Below are 23,850 nucleotides of genomic sequence, written 5' to 3'. Positions count from 1 at the left end.
CGATCTGTACATGTCTGATGTGTTTATGCAAAACATGTGCAACTCCAGGCAGAGTAGTACCTATGAAAACAGACAATACACTCACAGATATTCAATTTATAATCAGTTGGTAATGACACCTTCTCCTCCTTGTGATAAAAATGCCTGAACCAGATGGTGTGTGGGTAAATTAAAAGACAAACGGCGGCGAACATGAAGACACACACAGCGATGAAACTTTAACTCCTGATGGTGGTCTGTTACTGTGTTTTTAGCATGTGTGTGTTTATAGCTAAGCTTTTTATTTGATCGTATCATGGGTGGTAGAAGAGATAAATCTGGTGCGACATTTGCACGTTTAGCCTTTTATCTGCAAAGCTGCTGTTCTTCTTCTTCTTGACACGACAGCTACAAAGGAGGAATCCAAAGCCCCTGAAGTGACTGCACCAGGTTTATGGTAATTATCCTGTTGGTCCCTCTAAATAATTACTAAACAGAGCTATTATTCAGGCTGTTGTTTCTGTGGCTCAGCTCATGTCATAAAGGATGGACTGGGTTTTATTTTAGAGAAATAAAAATGTCAGGGTTGCTTGATGTTGATTTGGTTAAAATTTTATATGAATGCAAATGCTGGCGGCTGAGCATTTAGGTTAATTATTTAAAAGCTGGGTGCTTCATATCATTTTGAGTATCTACTCTACTGGAAACCTATCTCATACTATAATTCACAGCTTGATTATACGCTCCATATCCTGTGATTATGTGGCTTACAGTATGTGACTGTTTCGACTTTATAATTGACGGAAATGTCTTGTACACAGTAGCATGAGCTTGTTTTCAGCAGGGAGCTAGTATTTGGTGAAATCTATATATTTCCTTACTTTGTTCCATAAATATTACATTTTTGGGGTAATAAGACAACAGGTTTTGAACAATTTATGCTGATATTCATAATGTTTGTCTTGCTTTGTCTAAAATTTAGACAAAACCAATGATTTTTTAATTTTATTTTATCACCACAGGCATATCAAACACAGCCCTGATCAACCTACTGTAAATACATAAAAAATAGCATCCATCATATGACAGGATGAATGACACAGACTGGAAAATAAACCATTTTGAATTAAGCACCATACATCATCTAACCACACATGTCATCAGTGTCATTTCATCCATCATCCCTCCCTCCTTTTACTCCTCCATCCAATGTTTATGTATTCATCAGAGAACCAGAGGCCTCAGGGAGGTGGTCTGGACCTGAAGCCCAGCAGGGCGCTTCTCCACTGGGCCGGATGGTTCCAGAGATGTGGATCCCTGACAAGCCACAAGAAGCTGTTTAATGGTAAAAGCCCTGATTCGATGTTCGGATTAAAGTTTCTGATAGTCAACTTTCTGAGCGGATTCAGGTGCATTCTGTTTGTTCAAGGAGAAGAAAACCTAATTTAAAATTCTGTAGACATTTGTACCAACTAAAAGTCCAGTCAAACAGTTTGTTGTGTTTCTTGCTTCATGCATTTAGATACAATACCGTTCAAACTTTGGTGTCACTTAGACATGTCCTTATTTTTGAAAGAAAAGCGTTTTTTTTTTTTCAATGAAGATAACATTAAATCAATCAGAAATCCAGTCTAGACATTGTTAATGTGGTAAATGACTATTCTAGCTGGAAACGGCTGATTTTTAATGGAATATCTCCATAGAGGTACAGAGGAACATTTCCAGCAACCATCACTCCTGTGTTCTAATGCTACATTGTGTTAGCTAATGGTGTTGAAAGGCTGACTGATGATTAGAAAACCTTTGTGCAATTATATTAGCACATGAATAAAAGTGTGAGTTTTCATAGAAAACATGAAATTATCTGACTGACTTTTGAACGGTAGAGTAAGTGTGTTTCTTTTTCCAAAATAATTTAATATTCTTTTTGATTCAAACACCATTTTCCATAAGTTCTAGATGTTCACATGTCAAGTATAACATCTAAATACAAGATGCCACGATGAAACCCGGGGTTCATGGGGGGATGGAGAAAAGCAAATACTGTAGAAGGTAGTAGGGGGAGAAAAAGATTTTTCTATCTTCTGGTGGGATTTTTTGTTTGCTTGTTTTTGTGCCGATCTGATGGAAACATGCAAACACCAGCATACCCGAGAACCAATACAATGTTGGAGAGAAATCAAAGATTGGAGAGCTGGAATGGACAGTTGTAATTTCAGCTACTGGCGCTTGAAAGTTTGTGAATCTTTTAGTTTTCTATATTTCTGCATCTAGTTATCACACGCCACAGAAGTATAAAGAGAGTCCAGTTAAAAAGATGAGATTCACATAGATTTGTCTCATAAAACTATGTCATATTGGATCATTTTTCTCAAAAAATAAACAACGAATTAAAATAGCTTTGTCTCATTTGCTTATTTATTTATCTACTTTTAGGACCTCTGCAAAAATCTGATTATGTTTAAGTCATATTTAGTCAGAAACAGAATCTTTTCAAGGGGTTCACAAACGTTCAAGCACTGCATGAAAGACTGTTGTATGAGACTTCTTTTAATGTATATCTGTTTAAATGTCATTAAACTGTTGCCATTAAAAGTTCAGTGCATTAGCTACGAGCAGTTCCTGCTTGTAATGTATTCATGGATGTACCACCAACCGTCAGTGGATTACTTAAGCCAAAAAGTGTGATGGCATCATATCACAAAGGGGTTATAGTTAAACTGGTACAGTCCCTGTTTAGACTGCACTTGCAGTTTGAATAGAAAGAACTCTTTGGGGAAATACTAAAAAGTCCTCGGTTTATTTTTAGCACAAAAACAATCAGTCTTAAAACTGTGCTGGATAATTTCACACATTGGTGCCCCTAATACTTAATGAGAGGTAATGGTTTGAAAACCATTTTAGCTTCATTGACGTCAGCACTTGGAAGTTGTTAAAGGAGATGTCAGCAAACAAACCCGGAGGGTCTTTGAGTCTTTTAAAGCAGAAAACATCAAAGAGACAGGAGAGACAAAAGATGTAACGTTGATGTGGTCAGCTTTTAATGGACACACTGTTTGCTCCCTGCTGTTTGATTGATCACTTCCCGTGAAGATTTCCTACCATGACTGCACTGACACCACAGTTTAATTTGACTAAGTAGGGTGCAAGTACAACGCAACAGTTAGTCAGAATGGGATTCTCTTTGCTGCTGCAGCTGCCCTTTGTGATTCTGAGAGGTGAGATGGATTTATGCTTACGGTGGGCAGGTTTATTTATATAGCAGCTTTCAAACATAAAGGGGACTTAAGGAAAGACAGAAAAACATTTAACAGACAAAAGAGAGAAAATAAAATTAGAATAGAAGTAAGGCAAAGAAAGTAAAAATAGTTCTAGTAGTAGTTTTTTCGTGTCAAATTGAAAACAGATTTCTATAAAGTAATGTCAACTAACTAAAAAAATATCAAATGTAAAATAACTGATTGCCTAATTATTCACCCCCTTTTTTAAAAGTGACTCACTGAACTCAGCACAGGTGCAGCCAATTAGTGCTAGAAGTCACAGAGTTAGTGAAATAGAGACATCTGAGGCTAGTTAATGTGTCCCAAGTGATTATATTAAAAAGTCACCTGTATCTGGAAGGTCTGGTCACTGGTGAATCACTACTTCTAGCTATAACTACACCATGAAGACAAAAGAACACATCAAGCAAGTCTTTGAAAAGCACAAGTCAGAGGATGGATACAAGAAAATGTTCGAGTCACTGAAAATCTCAGTGAGTACAGTTAAAACCATCATCAGGAAATGGAAAGAATATGGAACATGAGTAGATCTGTCTGGAGCAGGCCATCACCCAAAACTGATGATGAAAAAAAGGGGCTAGCGAGGGAGGCCACCAAGACACCTATGACTCCTCTGATGGAGTAAGAAGCTTCAGTGGCTCAAAGCTTTCTGGGATAGTGGCAAAGAGAAAGCCACTGTTGAAAAAAAAATGTATTAAATCTTGACTACAGTTTCCACAGATGGTATGTGGGAGATTCTGAAGTTACCTCAAAAAAAAAGGCTTGTTGATCTGATGAGACTAAAATTGAGCTATCAGACTAGACATCATGTTTGGAGAACACCAAACACTGCACATCATCACAAACACAACATCCCCACCAGGAAGCATGGTGGTGGCAGCATCATGATATAGGGATGCTTGACCTACAAGGTTCATGAAGGTAGAGGACAAAACAAATGCAGCAATCTACAGAAAAATCACAGAGGACAGCCTGATGCAGTCTGCAAGCCTGTGACTTAGGAGAAGATTTGTTTAACAGTAAGACAATGACCTGAAGCATACAACCAAAGCTACACAGAAATGATTTCAAGACAACAAGGTGAATGTTGTGGGGTGGCCAAGTCATCTAGCTGTCATCCAGGTGAGGATTTGTGGCTTGACTTGAAAAGGGCTGTTCACTCATGATCTCCATGCAACCTGACAAAGCTTGAGCAGTTTTACAGAGAAGAATGGGTAAAATTACAGTGTCCAGAAGTGGGAGGCTGATTGAGACTGATCCACACAGGGTCAATGCAGGAATTGCAGAATTTGCACTTAAGATGTTCTTGTGTAGAAATTAATTTTCATTTTGACATAAGCCCACTTAAAAAAAAAAAACTCATCCAAAAAGCCAAATTATATTGGTTATGAATCAAAGTTGAAAAGCAAAAAATAAGAAAACATACAGGGAAGTAAGTATTTTTTATAGGTACCATAGACAGTAAAAATTAAAGGCTGCTTCCATTTAAGAAACAAAAACTAACTTTTGCAATTCTGCAAGACAGAAGAAAATAATAGAAGTCTACAGGAGGACCTGTATTCAATCGGGTGACTTGTAATCATTCTTTCCTGTCAGCTAGTATTGGTCATGTTACATGATGTCCTGAAGTGATGACCACGACAGAAGATGAAACAGCTGATCCTCCACTTAAGTTAAATATTTGCATTTCTATCCCTCATTATGCACATTTGCTATTTATTGAAAAAGACACACAAAAAAACTGGCTACCTTTGGTGGTGTAAAAATGTTCTTGCAAAATTGGGGAAGTGTTTTTAATTAGCTGCTTCCATTAACTTATTCTAATGCAACACTCAAAAATGCACATAATAATATGTTATTAAAACAGGGCTGGTCAAAAACAGTGAAAGGAGCAGACTGTTGTGCTGTCAAGGATGGTGAATTTTACGTTGCGTGATGTTAGAGATGAGAATACAGCTCCTTATCAAATTTAACCAATTAGCATCAAACCATGCACACTGTTTTTTCACGGCTGCTCAGAAGTAGCTACAATGGAGAAGGCACTTTTTTGTCCCATAAAGAGCCCTGAAAGAAGTTCTACATGGACGGATCCTGCAGTCAAAGTTTGACAAACAAAGGTTCTGTCCATCCTCGAACAGCCCTCAAGCAGAAAGTGGCTTATTTATGAGTAGTTATATAATGCTAACAAAGCTTATATGGAGTAATTTCTTCATGAGTTCTTTGTGATACCAGAAACATAAAATACCACAAAACCTGCTGTCTATCACATCCATCAGCTTCGATCTTGCTTTGTTTGTAAAATATTTGCATGTACATGAAGTGGACCTCGCATTTTGACACGTTTAGATTCATACTTTTCACGATCAACTGGCTGACAGCTGAATTTTTCAAAGCCACCTTTCAATCCAACTATGAGTATTTGATACAATGAGGACAAATTTGGCATGTATTCATTTAAGACAACAAATACTGACTGCAGGCAGCTTTAAGCTAAAAATATGAGCGCTGGCAATAATTCCAGACTACCTGTGATGCTCAAAATGGCTGCATTCTCCACTATACTGCTGTGGCGGCATCTCTAACTGCCCCCCCTGCCTTTCAGTGTTTCGTTGCGTTTGTTTGTGCTGGTCCTGCTGCTGTGTTAGCAGACGGCTATAAATGCATAATTCACATCCATTAATTTGCATGTCAGAGAAGTAGATTGCTCATTTGGAATGCAAATACCTTGACTGCTCTGGTAAAGCAGGAAAACGTGAGCAACACTGATAAGCACCCACGAGACAGAGAGAGGAATGGGGAAAAAAATGGAATGAAAAAGGTGAAGCTGGCATGTTAAAAGCACAAGAGAGGGATTTCATAGACAAAGAAGAAAGGGACCGAAAAGAAAAAGGAAAGAAAAGCAGCCGTTTTGTGTTTAGAAGTGGATATATATGAATGTTCATGAAAAGAAAATGTAGCCAGAGACGTGTATCAAGAGAGAAAGGGGTGCCAGAACAATGAGTACACACTGCTCCAGCACCCATGCCTGCACCCACAGACCGAGCACACATTATTACATAAAGCAAGCATGCAAGTACACACACACACACACACACAGTTACCACTTCCACCTGCCATTTCAGACGCAGTGCACACCCTAATGATGGGTAGGAGGCAAGAAAAGAAAGGGGAGGCTCCTTTCATGCTGCAGACAACCGCCAGCCGCCTGCAAGGTAATTTTCTGCAGTGCTGTTGTACCTTACACACACACACGCACGCACGCACGCACGCACGCACGCACGCACGCACGCACGCACGCACGCACGCACGCACACGCACACACACACACACACACACACACACACACCAAATTCCCCAATCACTCTCTGTGTGAACAATACAATCAAGCCAGGCGGCGAAGCGAACATAGTCAATACCCTGACACCAAATTAACCAGACTCTTTTTTTACCCTCCTATCTCTCTTTATAACCACCCGTGGCCTAAACTTTATCTCTTTTTCCGCTTGCATGTCACTATTCTCGCTCTTCCATCGCCATTGCCATTTTTTATATGCTTCCATATGTAACATGTGGCTGTAAAAGGCAGCATTTGACTCAGACTATACATTAATAAAAATTCAGGAGGTACGTGGTAGGCATGTCCTGGGAAAATCCTCTCTGCCGTGATGCATTTTACATTTTCAGTTTGTTTAGAAAAAGGGAGAACAAGTGGGTCGCTGACATGAGCAGCTGTAGCCGCCGTGGATGCAAAGACAAAGACTTCCACAATATTTTTGGGGGCACAAAATCATCAATATTTTAAAGACGGTACAGTACGAATGTGTGCCAAGTTAATGCACGGAGTTAATGTAGGAAAATGATGCTTCTACTCTCAATGAAAGAGAGGAAAAATATACTAAATTATTTAAATTTTCTGGCAGGGAATGCTCAAAATTAAAGAAGTGGCTGCTTTATGTAAAACATCAGATATAGAGGAGTGAGCCGAAATACTATATTGTTACAAGCATTTGAATAAATGTCTAATCTGAACAAACCCTGACGCTCCGTGTATGTATACGAGTGTGTGTTAGTTTTGCAACTAAAGCGATTTTTGTGGAGGACAGATTTAAGGCCCAGATGGTTTGGCATGGAGTGTGTTTGCTATAGGCCAACTGCTCACACACACACACGCATACACGTGTACACACACACACACACACACACACACACACACACACACACACACACACACACACACACACACACACACACACACACACACACACACACACACACACACACACACACACACACACACACACACACACAGATGGGAGGGGGTGGGGGAGCCAATCTGGTGAGAAAAAAATGAGAGAGGAAACAAAACCTATGAGAGATTTTGATGGAGACGTGGTGGTTGGATGAAGGGAACCTATCCATCAACTGTCTCTGTATAGCATGAAAAATGGCTACAGAGAGAAAGAAACTGTGTATTTATCCATCTATGACTATTATAAATAAAAATAAAGTGTCTGGCCCTAACAAGGTTATCTCCAGACTGGGACACACACATAACAGCGATGTGAGACAAACCTCGCTGTCGTCTCTTAGCCTTATGAAAAAGCACACAAAGGTATACAAGGTAAGCTTTTATTAACAAGAATCAAAGTATTAAGATTCTCTCGGAGATTAAAATGTTCACAATTCAATAAATGTAAAAAAAAATGTTTCTCTAAGAGGTTTTCTACCAGCAGAAAATAGAAAAAAATGTCTGCATGAAGCACTAACCATGTCAAAAAACTTAAAAGGGTTCGGTCTCCAAGGAGCAGGATTTTGCTCAACTAATGTCATCACAGTCAGTCTGTTGCATCATAGTCCTGTGTATGTTGTGTGTAAGAGGAACTGTTGTTGCAAAGGCGTTTTTACACCACGTTGCCACACATGAGCCAGTATAGTTGTACTAGCTGGATGTTAGCTGAAAGGACGTTTCCTGCAGCCACTGACTAAACATGAAGATGGATGAACCCTCTGTTATGGGATACAGGTTTCCTGCAGAGCGGTTTTTACACCCAGTATGATGACTCCAGCTGACTCCTGGCTAATTCAAAAGTAGGAGGTGGGGGATGAGTTAAACTGAGTTGGGATATTGACTGTCAACTTCTTGGGGAAAAATAGTAGCCACACCCTTAATTATGCATAATTGTAAGCCTTAATGCAATTTAAGCATAAAGTTTCAGTTGTCATGAACAGAGACATTAGCTAGAGAGACCAAAACAGTTTTCAGTACCAGGCTGTAATCATGTCTATTTCTGTTGCAAAGCTGGACGTGCTAACATGGAGATCTATGGGGACTGACTTAGGTTTTGAGCCAGCCTCAAGTGGTTATTCGAGGCACTGCAGTCATTGGGTCTTTGACTGCATTTTTAGCCTTAAATATTGTCACTTGCAACAAACGCAGAAAAGGTTTTGTTTTGTTTGCCAAACCTAATTAAGACAACGTAATGTGGAGCATTTTCTCCAAAAATTAATATGGTAAAAAAAGTTGGCTCTTGTTGGCAAACAGAAAATATTACTATTATTAAATATTACAGTTACTCAGTGTTTCTACTACAAGCTGGCTGCTTCTGTAGTTGGCATCCTACTTGTGACTTTTACTAAATTTTCTTTTGGAAAACCAAAATGTAGAACTTGCAGAAACCCCAGTTCTTTCTGTTATCTGTGCACCAGGGTTTCTCCTTTTTCCTATTGCCTCTGTACATTTGTGACGTACTACATTTTTACTGACAGCTGAAACATCTTCAAATCACGCATGTTTTTCTTGTCAATTTTTCTTTGGCTTTGTGTGCATTTACAACACCATTAAGATGCACTTTGTCTAAACACAGTAAGAGTAACATTAAAATGTAACATCACTTGATTCTCCGGATATGAATCTAATAGTTCTTAATATTTATTTGACAAGTGAAAATGTTCACCCAATAGAGGATCACGAAAAACATTCACATCAAAACTATGTTATGATGCCAATGGTCAAACCTCATGTGAGCATTAATATGTTCAATGATTCTGCTGGAAGTCTATTTTCAGAATATGGAATTTCTTGGGCATAAAATTTGTCTAGTTGTTTTGCTCATTTAATTACTTTGCTTTAATATTTTTGTCGTTTGCTGTAATTTTATAGCCTCTTCAGACAGTGAACACTTAATATGACAAGATACAACTCATCATATTTCAACTCAACACTGTAGGAAACAAAACATTTAAGACCTGGATTTACATCCTTGTGGTTTTATCAATCAGCCAACCAGTGAAGTTGCAGTTGTATGTCTGTCCATACAAATATAAAAATGCAGTGAAGAATTTGAAAGAATTTCATTGGTGGGCCCCCAAGACTACGGTCACCAAATCAAATCAGTGTCCGACCAAATGTCAGAGACAATCACAAACTCAGTTATTGCATTAAATAAGTGATCTTTGACCTGCTGGACATAAAATATCATCACTTCATCATTTTATCCTATTAAACATTTAAGTAAGACTTTGTTACAAGTAGTTTATGAATTTGTTATGGTCAAAAATGTGTGACGACATGCGGTAGCTTGGAGGAACTTTGACGTTTGACCTCCAAAATCTAAACAGTTCATCACTGAGTCCAAGTGAACGTTTGTGCCAACAACATAGAAATTCCTTCCAGGCATTCCAGATATATTGCGTTCACAGGACTGGGATGGACATGAGGTCACAGTGAACTCTGACCACCAAAATCCAATCAGTTTTTGTTGAGGTCTACTGAACATTTGTGCCAAATTTGAAGAAATGCCTTTAACAGATGATGTGTTCATGAGAATGATACGAGTGGACAATTCCAAAATATAATGCCTCTGGTCTGCAAAGGCATAAAAATGGTTTCCAGCTAAACACACTTGCAAAAAACATCTACTTCTACAGTGTACTAAATTGCCTTTCAGTGCCATTAAAACATCCTGCAAAAAGAGTGAATGAGATGTTTTTTATAATTATTTTAAACTGAGGATGCTTTTAGGAAAAAGATGGCTGAGAAAATCAGCACAGACAGGTCCTCTGATAAGAGACTGACCTTTTCTGGGTTTTTAACTGCATACTTTAATTTAACTTCAGTATAATTTTGCATCATAGCATTTTATGAGACAACAAATCTTGACAAGACCGTTTGTTAACTTTTTTCAGTGCATGTTTCCATCCACTCTGCTCTCTTGGTTTCTTTACTGTGTTGCCGCTAATTAAAGCTGCCACATTGTCATTGCTCTTTCCTGTTGGATGAGTTTGTTTGCTGTTCATGCTATACATAAAAAGCCACAGCATAACAAAACAATTATTACAATCCAAATGACTCCAGTTCTCTGGAGAAAACTGCCATAATGCTGTCTACTGAAAATCCACTTGATTTCGAGAAAAAAATCCTCTGAAAGAGAAAAGGTGTTAGAATGAAAAGGAAGGGCAAACGGGGTGAAGAACGGGAGAGAAAAAAGACTCTAATGAAGACCAGACTACACTAGAATAGAACAGAGTAGAATAGAGTAACCTCTTCCTCGTCAGTTTCCATGGCAACAAGCCCTTTGGTGGGATGGCGGTGGAGAAGCCTCAGCAGGAGAGTTTGAGCGAGGCAGAGTGTGAACATCTTTTGTGTGTGCTGACTTTAAAAGCATATGGACACAGGTGGTGAATGCTGCATGTACACACAGACAGATCCATTGTATTTCAGTATTCATGGGCTGTAGTCAAAGGCGTCTGACTGTTTCTGATACAGACTGCAAGAAAGAAGGCTGAGGAGCAGAGGAGGATGCTGGGAAGTGAAGTCAGAGCGAAAGATGAAGGGAGGAACAGGAAGGTGGAAAAGGACAGAAGAAGGGAGGAGAATGAACAAAGTGTTTATATTAGATGGCTTATGCTGCTACTAATCATATTTGGGATACAACATTCATATGGATGCATGATGAATACTAGTATAGCAGTTTCTGCATGCTACGTGCGCAGGCGCCTGTGATGTTTGCAAACTGTCAATTTTGAAGTGGCTAAATTGGCTTTCCTGTAACCATTTGACTGTGACTATCAAAGCGATTTTTTTTCCTCTGCACATGTTGGAAACAGACCTTCTCCAATCTGTCTACTATAGACTTGAACGGATCTGCATCTCCACGCAACAGTATCCTAGTTTCTCCTCTTAGCATATTTGGTTTTCTCAAAATGGGGATAAGGGTTTAGCCCGCCCGCTATGATGTTTACATGCACTAACACAAAAACAAATAACCCCGCCACAGCGATGAATGACTGATGGATTTGTGTACCTTCTGGTATTGATCTTTGGAGGCCAAAGCTTCCTCAAGCTGCTGCTGTGTGTAGGTGTAGATGGCAGAGCGGTACGTCGTCCCAACATCGTTCCCCTGACGCATCCCTGAACACACACACACACACACACACACATAGACAATGTGAAAATCAAGATTTGAGGATTTCAGTGAAGCGCCTGCATCCTCAGTTCTTGGCAGAGGGAACATCACATCATTTGAAAACAACAGCTGACAGCATTTCCAAAAATATGACTCGTCTGTCTTGGCGGAACTGATTGCTGTTTTTGACTGATTTGATCATTTCATCATGCATCCTTTCATCCTTTCACTGTCAGCTTGTCAGCCTGTCAACAGCAATGTTTGATTAGCGCAAAGGTTTTCTACAGACGAAAAAGTGTGTCGGTAACCCCTTCAATTCTACACAGGTCCAGTCACTTATGGTCCCTCGTGATTTTGGTGACATTTAAACCGTGAGTGTGAGCGGTAGGGCAGACACTTCATATAGACTTGGCATGTTGGAACCATTGTGGGTTGGCACAATTTTTTGTTAATTTCACTTACTTTCTTTCAGCAAATCAGTCCATTTTTGTTTGGTCAGTCACTCTCATCATTTACTTATGCAGACAAGACTCCATTGTAGAAAAACATGTAGACTCATATACTGTATAATAAGCTTTTTATGTAACCCTCAGTTGATTGAAATCTGGAACATTTGCTGAAGTTATGATTTTAAAATTGATGATAAAGGTCATGAAATAATTACAATGTAAATTATATAAGATACGCTTCTTTTGTCAAAAGTCTCCTTGTTCTGCTCAGGATACCCACCTAGATGCCAGTTTGTACCAGCTTGTCTCCAGAGCTCATCCCTAAAGTCTAGGTCCTGTTAAACCCACAGCTAAACCTGAATCATACACATTGTAATTACAAAAAACATGTCCACAGATATTCTTTATTTACAGATAAAAACATGCACTTTTTTGTGTCTATATACGTTTCTGTGACAACAATGGAAAATAATCAGTTTTTTGGTTAGTCAGAAGTACTTAGTTGTACAAAATTCAATGGGGATGGTGGTGCTGTTAAAATGCATCTATATGAAAACAAGGAAAGTACTCAGAGAGCGCAGTACTCTGCTAAAGCTGCCCAGTTGTTGTATCATTAAGTCTGCAGTTGTGGATTTGTAGTAGGATCGCAATCATGTGATTGTCAGCTGATGTAGTGTTCAAATGTAGTCATAGTTACAGCTATCTCGCAATGATATAGAAATCTATAACAAATCGGTGGATCCAGACCATAAGCCGCATCACTGCCAAAAACAGAATAACAGACAAACAGACAGACAAGCGTACACCGATCGTCACATAACTCTGCTGCGTTCCTTGGCGGAGTAAAAACTGTCTTTAAAAAATATTCCGTAAAGAGTTCTGCCAGTAAAATAGTACTTGTTGTAAATGAAGTTTCATCTAGTACGAAGCAGCAAAAGCGGCAAGGAAATAAGAGTTTCTCCCAATCAAAACATTCTTTTAAACACATTTTCGTTTCTTTATCAATAAAATCTTCTTCATGGGTTTATTGAGTGTGTCAGTGGGTGATTTTGTACCTTGAGTCGGGTCGTGGCTTTCCCAGAAGACTTTAAGGAGACTTGCAAAGCTGATCTGCTCTGGATGGAAAACAACTCGTACCACCTCAGTGTGTCCTGTCATGCCTGTAACACACAACATCGATGAGTCAAAGAAAGATCTGAAAGGTCATAAATCCTTTCACTCAAATATTATTGGCTTATAGCCTTTTTTTCTTTTTTTTAAACTCTTATTCTTAATTAAAGTACAATATATAAAACTTTTACACCACTGCATCAAAACAAATATAAAGCCATTCTGTTGACAACCTGTGGAGAGTCAACTCGCAGACCTTTGATCTATCATGTGGTCTTCATCATCATCTGATAGTTTAAGTTGCTGTGAAAGTGTAGATGTTCAAATCTTTCAGTTTAGAACAAACAGGGCTTCGTGAGAAAGCCTATATCAATTTTTTTCGTTCTAGTGGTTGAAAGCTGCACCTTACATTAAGAGTGTTTGGTCAATGGCTGTCACGTTAAAGCCAGTGTAGATGTGATGCTTGTGAAAATATTACTGAATGAAAACTGAGCTACTCCAACTCGATGAAGACCATGCAATGCAGTCAAAAGCTTCAAAACAAGTGAGCAAGAGGACTTTGACATTAGATTTTTGTTTTTTTTGGTTAACTGCTGTTTAACCAGTCAGTACCCTAGTAATCCATATCTCTTGATAATAAAATAGTGATTTGTAAATGAGTACTTGTGTCTTAATGAAGACCATGTTTTACAGCAGAAAACTCCAGAACAAGCGTGAAAGTGGCTCTTGGCCTAAGATTGCTTTGTAAATGCTGCTCCCCAAAATCCATCCAGGGATCTATAACTCCTGATATTAAAAAGTAAAATCAGTTCTTACACAACTCCTTATGACTACTGAAAATATGATTTAATGACAACAGAGCAGCTGAAACTGTTCAAGAAGATCATGCAATACAGTAAAAAGCTCCAAAACAAGCAAGTAAAAGGACTGACTTTTTATAATCTTTTCATCAGTACTTTGAAACTTTTTCTCTGTCCTTGAAACCATTAACAACCCAATCTTAAGTAAAGTTGTACTTGCTGGTATGTTCTGGGACTTTTGACAGAATTTAATGGTCTTCATCAGTAGTTAGAGTTGTCTTTCAGTATTATTTTCACATCCACTTTGGCTTCAAAACTTTGCTTAATAGTGACAAAACATTCTTGACTCAAGCTCCACTTATTAATTTGCTCTGGAACTTTTGACTGTACCACAGGGTCTTCTTCTTCGTTATTAACACTTTCTGATGTAGTTAATACTTTTTTTATTATCATGAGTTATGGATTCTTGCAGCAGATATTGTTAAACACCAGTTAACAAAAAAAAATTAAGGTCCACTTCCTCATTCCTCATTTTTGACTGACTGAGCTACAGTGCTGTGAAAGAGCATTTGCCCCCCCTACAGAAATCTTCTATTTTTATATATTTGACCCAATTAAATGTTTCAGAATGTGAAATTAGTTTTAATGTAAGACAAAGATAACCAAAGAAAACACAAAATGCAGTTTTTAATTGATGATTTCATTCATTGAAGGAAAAATACCGTCCAGCCCACCTTGCCCTACCAACCTTCCAAACGACCAAATTCATTTGGTAGATTGAGTAGATTGTAGCTTAGATATTAGGCAGTTGGGTTCAGTTTCACCAGCTACACTCACATATGACTACTGCCAGGCTTGTTGAACCTAAACATCACTAAATAGATCCTGTCTGGTATTGTGAAGTAGCTAAAGGCTCTCAAAAAGCAGCACATGATGCCATGTTCTAAAGAGACAAAATCATTGACAATTTTAAGTCTGGAGGGTTACAAAGTCATTGCTAAGGCTCTGGGACTCCAGAGAACCACAGTGAGAGACATTATCCACAGATACAAAAAACATCAAACAGTGGTGAATCTTCCCAGGAGTGGTCACCCTTCCAACATTTCTCCAAGAGCACGTCGACATCTAATTCAGGAGTCACAAAAGAACCCAGATGAAGATCAAAAGATCTGCAGGTCTCACTGGGATCTGGTCTGTCTACATGATTTCACAATAAGGAAGATTCTGGGAGAATATGGCTTCATGGGAGAGATGCAAGGTGCAAACCACTACTGACCAAAAAGAACATAAAGGCTCGTCAACATTTACAAAAAAAAATACCTGGAAGAGCCCCAAGACTTTTGGGATAACATCCTGTGGACTCGTGAGTCAGAGGTGGAATTTTTGGAAGACATGGGTCCTGTTATATATGGAGTAAAGTTAATACTGCATTCCACAAGAAGAAGATGATACCAGCAGTGAAACATAGTGGTTATAGTGTGATGGTTTGGGGCTGCTTTGCTTCCATAGGAACTGAGTGACTAGTCATTATTGGAGCCATGAATTCTGCTCTCTATCAGAAAATCCTCAACACAAATGGTCTATACAGCAAGACAATGACCCAAAGCACACAATCAAGTTCACCTCTGAGTGGCTCAAAAGAACAAAATTAAGGTTTTGGAGTGGCTGAATCAAAGTCTGGACTTGAATCCAACTGAGAAGCTGTGGCGACGCCTTAAAAGAACAGTTCATGCTTGAAACCATCCCATGTGGCTGAATTAAGACTATTCTACAGAGAAGAGTGGACCAGAATTCCTCCATGGAGATATTAAAGACTGATTACGAGCTGTAACAAACATTTAACTGCAGTTGTTGCTGTCAAGGGACCAACCAGTTATTAGAATTAGGGTGGCAATTACTTTTTCACAGGGTTGATACAGGTTTTTAATAAATCTTTAATGAATCACCATTTAGTAAACTGCATGTTGTGTTTTGTGGGTTATCTCTAGAAGATTTTAGTGTGAGAAATATAAAAATAAAAGAAGATTTCTGTAGGAGGTCAAATACTTTTTCACAGCACAGTACCTACTGTGTATATTTCTAATATCAGGATCAAATTTACATCTGAAAAGCACCAAATGCAGCTGTTGTCCTTGAAAGGTCCATATAGGTCCAGAGCAGATTTTAGCATTCAAACAATCCGTCCTGCTGACAGTCAAATAGCAGCTGGTGCTGGTAATGACTGTGACCTATTACGTGACACCTCATCTTCCTCCCATCTCTTATTCTACCTCCACTCCTGTCTCTCTCTTTCTTATTACTTTTTTAATATCAGGAGTTATGGAATCCTACGGCCGATATTGGCGAACAGAGACAAAGCAGCGGTTGATATTAAATTAATGTCTCACCAGGCCAATCTCGCAGGAATAAATTCATCTTGGACAGGATGAGAAATACAGTAGTGGTTGGAACTAGAACTGAAAATGAAGCTGCAGCTGTTCGCGTAATGTACATTTTGCTGCAAGAATATCTTATAATCTGCCACTAATGCAGAATAAACAATCAAGTGTGTGGGTTTGATAGTTTGCCATATAAATGTCTGGATGATGCAAAGCACTGAAGTAAAAACTAATTTTTCTTGATAAATTTCAACTGAAATGTGAATCTTATGTTGTTGTTTTTTTTTTCCATAACGCACTCGTGTTTATAGCAGAAAAAGGTGACTTTACTGGGCACTTGATGGCAGTGAAACTAGTCGCTAAAATGTGTCTGCAAGTAGTTGCATATACACTGAGCAACATTTACATTCATTTAGAGTTATGTTGTTGGCCACCTGGTGTTTCAAAGCCCAGTGGTTGTGTGTTTCACTCTCCTTCTAGTTCTGTGTTGGTGTTTACCATCTATACAACAAAATACAGTATGAGGCTCTTTGTTGGCTAAATGTTCACCAGTTAGAGGCTGGAAAATCCAGATCCAATCAATGAATCCGATCCCTTTCAAACCTCTTATTCAATCTTTATATGCAGTTTGTTTTCTAGAGAACTGAGACTTTTCATTTCATTCAGCAGAGTAATGAAACAAATGGGTCACAGAAGACCGTGTAATAGCAGTGGCAGGCTGAGGGCAAAAGTTATTAAAAATACTTTTAATTTAACATTTTGGAGAGATAAATTCAACAAAGGATTTGTTCCTTCTGCAAATATTGCTTTTTGCAGCTGTGGTTTTGACATTTTCCAACAGAGTTGCTGAGTTATCAATCACATTCATGAAAGACACCAGCTTCCTTTTTTATTTGCCTATAACGCCAAGCACTGAGGGGGAAAGAGACTAGACAGAGAATGTGAATGAAAGATTAATTCTTTTGGACACACTGCTTAATAAATGCAAGTATTTTAACAACCTGGAAGCAGATGTCTTCCCCAAAGAGTCCAGTGATAATTATATCACTTTTCACATCACACAGACTCATTTCATTCATAGGTATTTCTGATGACACCTTTACACAGCATTTGCACTGGATTGATGTTTATAACACTAATGTTTTTGAAGTTAAAATGGTTTTAGATTGGGACAATATATACACATGCAAATTTAAGTAACCTCTCATCCTCACTATTATATAATTATGTCCAGTGGATTGTGTTACCTTGCATTTATTTTGGATTATTTGTTACGTCTTAAGGTGGACCTAGAAGTTAGTAGTAGTTGATAATGATTTAATTTATTAATTCAATTATCTTTGTTAAATGCTTGCAACAAATCATCCATTCCTGACTGACTGCCACTAACCAACTGGAGCAGCTTCGTTTTTCCTTCTGTTTGAACGTCAAACACCAGATGTTTTGTGAGCCAACGCCCTGACCTTCACTCTAGTTATCACTGCTCTAAAAAGTAAGCATTACCATACATTCCTTTGACTGTAGAGGAAGATGGCTTTGAAAAGAAATAATGATGAGGACTGTGAGTGTGAGACAGAAACAAGGACTGCAAATGAGAAAAATAATGAACAGTGTGGGAGTGTTTTTAAATCCAGTAACACAGGTGCTCTATCTCAAAAAGAGAAAAATATGCTAATATAATCATCACATTTTGAACCTACGCTGATCTGACTGTAAATATTTAACCAACAATGAATATTCAGATCAAGCTTTTCAGTTTTTTTCCATGTGTCTCTCCTGAAGATGTGAAGGTGTGAGGAGCCCTTCATTTAGCCAAGTGCCGTTGTTCAATAGTCTGCCAAGATACAGTGCTAATTAAAAAACACATCCAGCAGTTCAAACCTGGTTCCCATCAGTTGTTTTTGTTTGATAAACAGTGACAGATGAGTTAGTTAGTGTTTAAAGAGAATCTCTTCCTCAGTGGGCCTGTTTAGTAGAACCACAATACAGCATCTACATTAAACAAAGTGATGCAGTTTAAGAATATGATGAACTACAAAAGAGTAATTTTCAGTTTTTTCAAATGGTAATTCCCAGGATCTGTCCGTCAGTTTTCATATTGTCAAATATATCCATCCATTATCTACACACTGCTTAATCGTTATTAGGGTCGTGGGGGGGCTGGAGTCTATCCCAGCTGACTTAGGACAAAGGCAGGGGACGCCCTAGACAGGTCACCAGTCTATCACAGGGCTACATATACAGACAAACAATCGCACTCACATTCACAGGGAGAACATGCAAACTCCATGCAGAAAGATCCCAGGAAGGCAGGGATGCGAACCGGGGATCTTCTAGCTGCAAGGCAACAGTGCTGACCACCACTCCACTGTGCAGTGTACAAATGCATGACTATTTAACTATATAATTTGAAGAAGCACATCAGTAACTGTTGTTCTGAATACAACAACGAAAAGCAAATCAAATGTACAGAATATCAGAAACGTTTAAGATTTATCCAGAGCGTAGAATATAAAAGCTGTCCAGGATTATTTGTGCAGCATGAGGCAGTTTTTCACTGCAGGAACATCGATGTGGCATGAATGTTTTGAGGAATAGATCCTTTCAGTCCTTCTGTTTCTGTTGCGATGTAGGATCAGACGGCTTCAACTGTGACACAATGTAGCAAAGCAACAATAAATAGTAGATAATGAATGTAACTGTAGTTCGTTGGGCACAAAAGAAATAGAACATAGAGGGTATATTATGTTAGCCTACATGGTGAATTTCATGGTAGTTGTGTGAGCTGAACCAGCATCCATATCTGTTCAGAAATATCTGTGCAGACACAGGTTCTACAGGTGAGGTTCTTGTACTTGGAACCATAAACTGTATATAAAAGGTCCATGTGAGTGAAGCCCATGCAAAAGTGTCTTAAATATGCATTCTTTGCAACAGCCAACAGGGGGCGACTCCTGTGGTTGTAAAACAAGTTCAACTGTACAGACGCCAAAGACAAAAGGAGAAATTTCTTACTTGATTTGTCACGTTATGTTATTTCTATCTACTGAGCCTGTGCCATTTGGAGGCAAGTGAAATACAGTATATCTTGTCACTGGAAGTAGTTTGCACTGTTCAAGTATACAAACATCACCTTACTAGAGGTATTCAAAAGCTTTATGTTATGAAAAATTGAGATTTGGAAATTTGTGTTTCTTGTGCCTTAATTTGTCACATTTTGAAAAGATGTTATTTATTTTTGCCATTTTTTTTATTTTATTATTTGGAAATACTAGAATTTGCACATTATTTTACATTTTTGTCTGTCTGATCACATCTTTTCTAAAAAATAAATCAGACACTATAATCAGTTACTCAGTACTTGAGTATTCTTTTCACCAAATACTTTTTTACTCTTACTTGAGTCATTTTTTGGATGACTACTTTTTACTTCTACTTGAGTGATATTATTTTGAAGTAACGTTACTCTTACTTCAGTACAATTTTGGATATTCTACCCACCTCTGCACCTCAGTAAATATTTACTGAATGTGTTTGTGTGTCCTCACAGCTGCTGGCTGCAAGACTAGACATTATGGTACCATTTAGAGTGAAAAAGACGATAAGGCTGGGGATGCTTTAGAGCGAGGCTACCTTGTGTTCGACAGGAACTGCATCATTGTGCATAGTGTCCTTGAGATCTCAGTTAGATCTACTGCTCGCTCATTGCGTCTTAAATGACCAAGATGCCATACTAGAGGCTACACGACGGTAGTCCACAAACTGATGGGTAACACCACTGTGGCCACATCTATCTTTTATACACAGTCTACAATCAGAACACACACTAAAGGTTGGCCTGCCATAAATAGCTTGCAAATTCCTGCAGAAGGAAACGGCTTATACCCAGCAAGAACTCCAAACCTAAATGTGAGTGCTGACAATACTCCATGACTGAGAAATCATGTTTCAACACGCCTCTTTAAGTATTTTAAATTTATTCATGGAGGGTTTTTACCAGATTTATTGAAACATCACTCAAGAACTTAAGAAAAACTGACTATTGCATGTTTATTGGATGTAGGAGTACAATTAACATGTATTTTTGTTATCAGTATCTCAGTTCATCATTTAGCCTGTAAATAGTTTATAAATACCAGTTAGAAGAGTTATGGGATACTTTTTAAATTGCTTATATAACACAAATTAAAGTTATTCATGTTTCTATTGCTATATTAAATAGTAACCCAAAATTTTGAGGTTCTCATTATCTATTATGATTACAAAGTAATTTTGAGCACAAACCTAGTTTTTTTCTGTGTAAAATCTTGCCTGCCTACCTCCCTTCCTGACATGTAATCACTCGAATTTGTTGTATTTGTTCCAATATTGCTTTCAGCTTTTCTCATCATCTAAACTTTTCAGCACCATATCAATGTGACAGTTTGAGAGGATAAAGCCAAGCTAGAAAGTAAGAGAGACAGGTGGTGATGCAGGTCTAATGATGGATTCACTCTGAACTGGCAAACTGGAGGAATCACTGGGAGGTCTGGACACACATCACACACAGATACACACACAAACACAAAAATAGTCCCTGCTCAGAGTGGTCAGGCATCAATAGCAGCCTTATCCATGCCCCAGTATAATAGGGCCTGGGGGAAATGATTCACTCTTCTGTTTATGTGTGTCTTGTTTTCCACAATTTATTGACTCTCAGTAGACAACACACTGCCCTGTACACTGTGTGTGTGTGTGTGTGTGTGTGTGTGTGTTGGTACGCTTAGGTTACCTGTGCAAACTTCCCTGTAGGTGGGGTTAGGTGTGTACCCTCCAGAGTAGCCCACTTGGGTGGAATAAACTCCTTTCTGTCTCCAAAACTTCCTCTCTGCTCCCCAGAAACAGCCCATACCTTCAAGAAATGGAACCAGAAATATGATAATCTAATAAATTATTAACATTCACTATGTTTTAACAACACACCATCACATCTTGGGGGGGATTTATGAAGCTTTCTGCTAAAAGAGAAAACACAAAAAGCTTCACAGCTGTTCATATGTTCAATCAAGCATTTACGTGATAAACAAAGGTAGACAAATATAAATTAAAAAAAATGAGGAGCACCATTGTTTGGAGTCAGGTTTGTATGGACAAAAGAGCCTTAAGTATACATGAATAAACAATACATTTTTGTATTTGTATTATGGATACCTACATGTATTCATTTATTTATCAATGTATTTCTGCATCTGTATGTTACTAGGGTAGAAGGTTCTAACTTCGCTCAAACACAAACACAACTAAATATAGAGAACTAACTAAATGAAAAATGTAAAAATACAGAAATAATATATGTGTGTATATATATATATATATATATATATATATATATATATATATATATATATATATATATATATATATATATATATATATATATATATACACACACAGAAATGGTGATCCCAGTGAACAAGTTTGACATCTCAAACAATGAAATAGTGACTGAAACACAGCCTACTAAGACAACATATTAACTAGCAGTCACCTCAGATTGATTTTTAAGTTTGTCAGCAAAAATACAGATTTTATAACTGCGATGCTATCTGACAAACGAGTCAGTGCTGGGAATTTGATCACATTTCCATGTAAAGTGATCCTCATCTCACATACTCTAAAAACTGCTCATAAACTGAGCAAAAAAATTCCCCAAATTTCCGAAAATTTGCAAAACCTTCAGGAAGAAAATTCCAATAATTCCATAAAAGTTTCCCTTAAAAGTTTTATTTTTAAAAAAAATCCCCCAAATTTGGTAAGAAAATTCTTGTAAATATTTTCAAAAAATGAGTAAAAATCCTCCAAAGATATCCTAAAAATATCTAAAGTGATTACATATATATCAGTAAAAATTCTAGTATTTTCTTTAAGAAAATTCACATAAAAATCAACCAAAATCCAGCGAACTTTACTGGATTTTGGTTGATTTTTTGTGTAAATGTTCTTAAGAAACATTTTTAATATTTCTTTTTTCCACCAAAAAATGTACAGAGATTTTCCTAAAATGTTGAAAATGTGGACATCGGAGGTTTCACTGTGAAAATATATATTTTTCCACATTTTCAAACTTTAAACCGGGTCAATTTTGACCTGCAGGACAACACGAGGGTTAAAGCTACAAATACTGAATCAGTCTGTTTTGAACAGGAGTAAAACCAGGGCCTCTACATTCATGGTGGAATTAACCATCATTGCAGTGCTTTGAGCTGAAAACTTATGGACATATGGGACTTAGATTCATTTGCAGAAAAGGGGCATAATATGTGACCATTAATATTCTAATCTTTATGTGTAAAAGGAGTGGAGTGAATGTGAAAGTTGTTATAATGTACAATATACTACAGACATAGTAGAAAATAAGTACAGGATTTGTGCTGCATTTAAATCGTGTAGTATCATATGGTGTGACGTTGGTGTGCAGCATAAATTTAAGGTCATACCAGTGGGTGATCAAGCTGCCTTCATTTCCTGAAATGCATTTTGAGCATTAGACACTCACCAAACATGACCATCTCTGTCTCCTCTGGAAAAGGTGGAACAGTCCTGTTTCCGTTCACGTCATGCTTGGCTGCACAACAAGGAGAAAACATAGTTAAGAATATGGTTGCACACTGTCTCTCTTTTTTCTGCTTCAGTTATTTTGTTACCGGCAGACTGTGAGGGTTTATTCATTAGATTTGTACCACTGGAATGTATTTCCCAACCTGTTAATGTATCCTTGAATCCTGTTTCTGAGCTGACCCAGTAAAAGAAGCAGCTAAGCAGCAAGCAAAGACCACTGTGTAACTTTCTGTTCATTTTGACTGAAAATAGTAACCAGTATAATATTGAACTGTTGTTTTAATTGTATAAAAGTTCAGTTCAGTTTCATAACTCACTATTAATAAGACTAGATCACCAAAATACTGAAAATTCAGCACTGAATTCACCTAAGAAGCACACAAACACACGCACACACACATGCATACAGTGACCCACTTAAACAGTGGTGAGCAGCACTGCATAATTTCATAGCAGCTGCATTCACTCCAATCAACACAGAGCCAGAGGTGCACGAGGACCCATTCGAGGCCATCCAGCCACCTGGCTGAGCTAACACGCATTAGCGTTAGCATGCCGGAGGCTGCATGCGTATGTACAGATGGCTCGCTGTGCAATGCTGTAGGGGAGGGAGACGGATTAAAATAAATGTGATGATGGAGGAGAATGAGAATGAACTAAACATCTGGATGCCCCCCTCTCTATACCCTCCCCTTTCCTCAGTGCACACACACACACACACACACACACACACACACACACACACACACACACACACACACACACACACACACACACACACACACACACACACACACACACACACATAATCTTCATGCATGGTCGCATAATTGTTAAGGGGCAGCATGCCT

At 38.1% G+C, this 23,850-nt stretch overlaps 1 protein-coding gene across 2 annotated transcripts in view; it reads right to left on the bottom strand.

The window, feature by feature from the left end:
• The window catches only part of msraa (methionine sulfoxide reductase Aa), a 47,399-nt gene that overhangs the window by 2,628 nt on the left and 20,921 nt on the right, over positions 1 to 23,850 (bottom strand). For both annotated transcript variants that reach the window (XM_023265532.3, XM_035946095.2), the window contains exons 2-5: positions 22,938 to 23,006; positions 21,174 to 21,293; positions 13,170 to 13,274; positions 11,564 to 11,670 (exon numbers count right to left, since the gene is read on the bottom strand). In XM_023265532.3, coding sequence (XP_023121300.1) covers positions 11,564 to 11,670; positions 13,170 to 13,274; positions 21,174 to 21,293; positions 22,938 to 23,006 — 401 coding nt within the window. The remainder of the gene's footprint in view (positions 1 to 11,563; positions 11,671 to 13,169; positions 13,275 to 21,173; positions 21,294 to 22,937; positions 23,007 to 23,850) is intronic.

Source organism: Amphiprion ocellaris, chromosome 12 (assembly GCF_022539595.1).
Source record: "Amphiprion ocellaris isolate individual 3 ecotype Okinawa chromosome 12, ASM2253959v1, whole genome shotgun sequence".
Lineage (NCBI taxonomy): Eukaryota > Metazoa > Chordata > Actinopteri > Pomacentridae > Amphiprion > Amphiprion ocellaris.
Note: the sequence above shows the minus strand (reverse complement) of the source record. Positions and strands in the feature narration are given on the sequence as shown.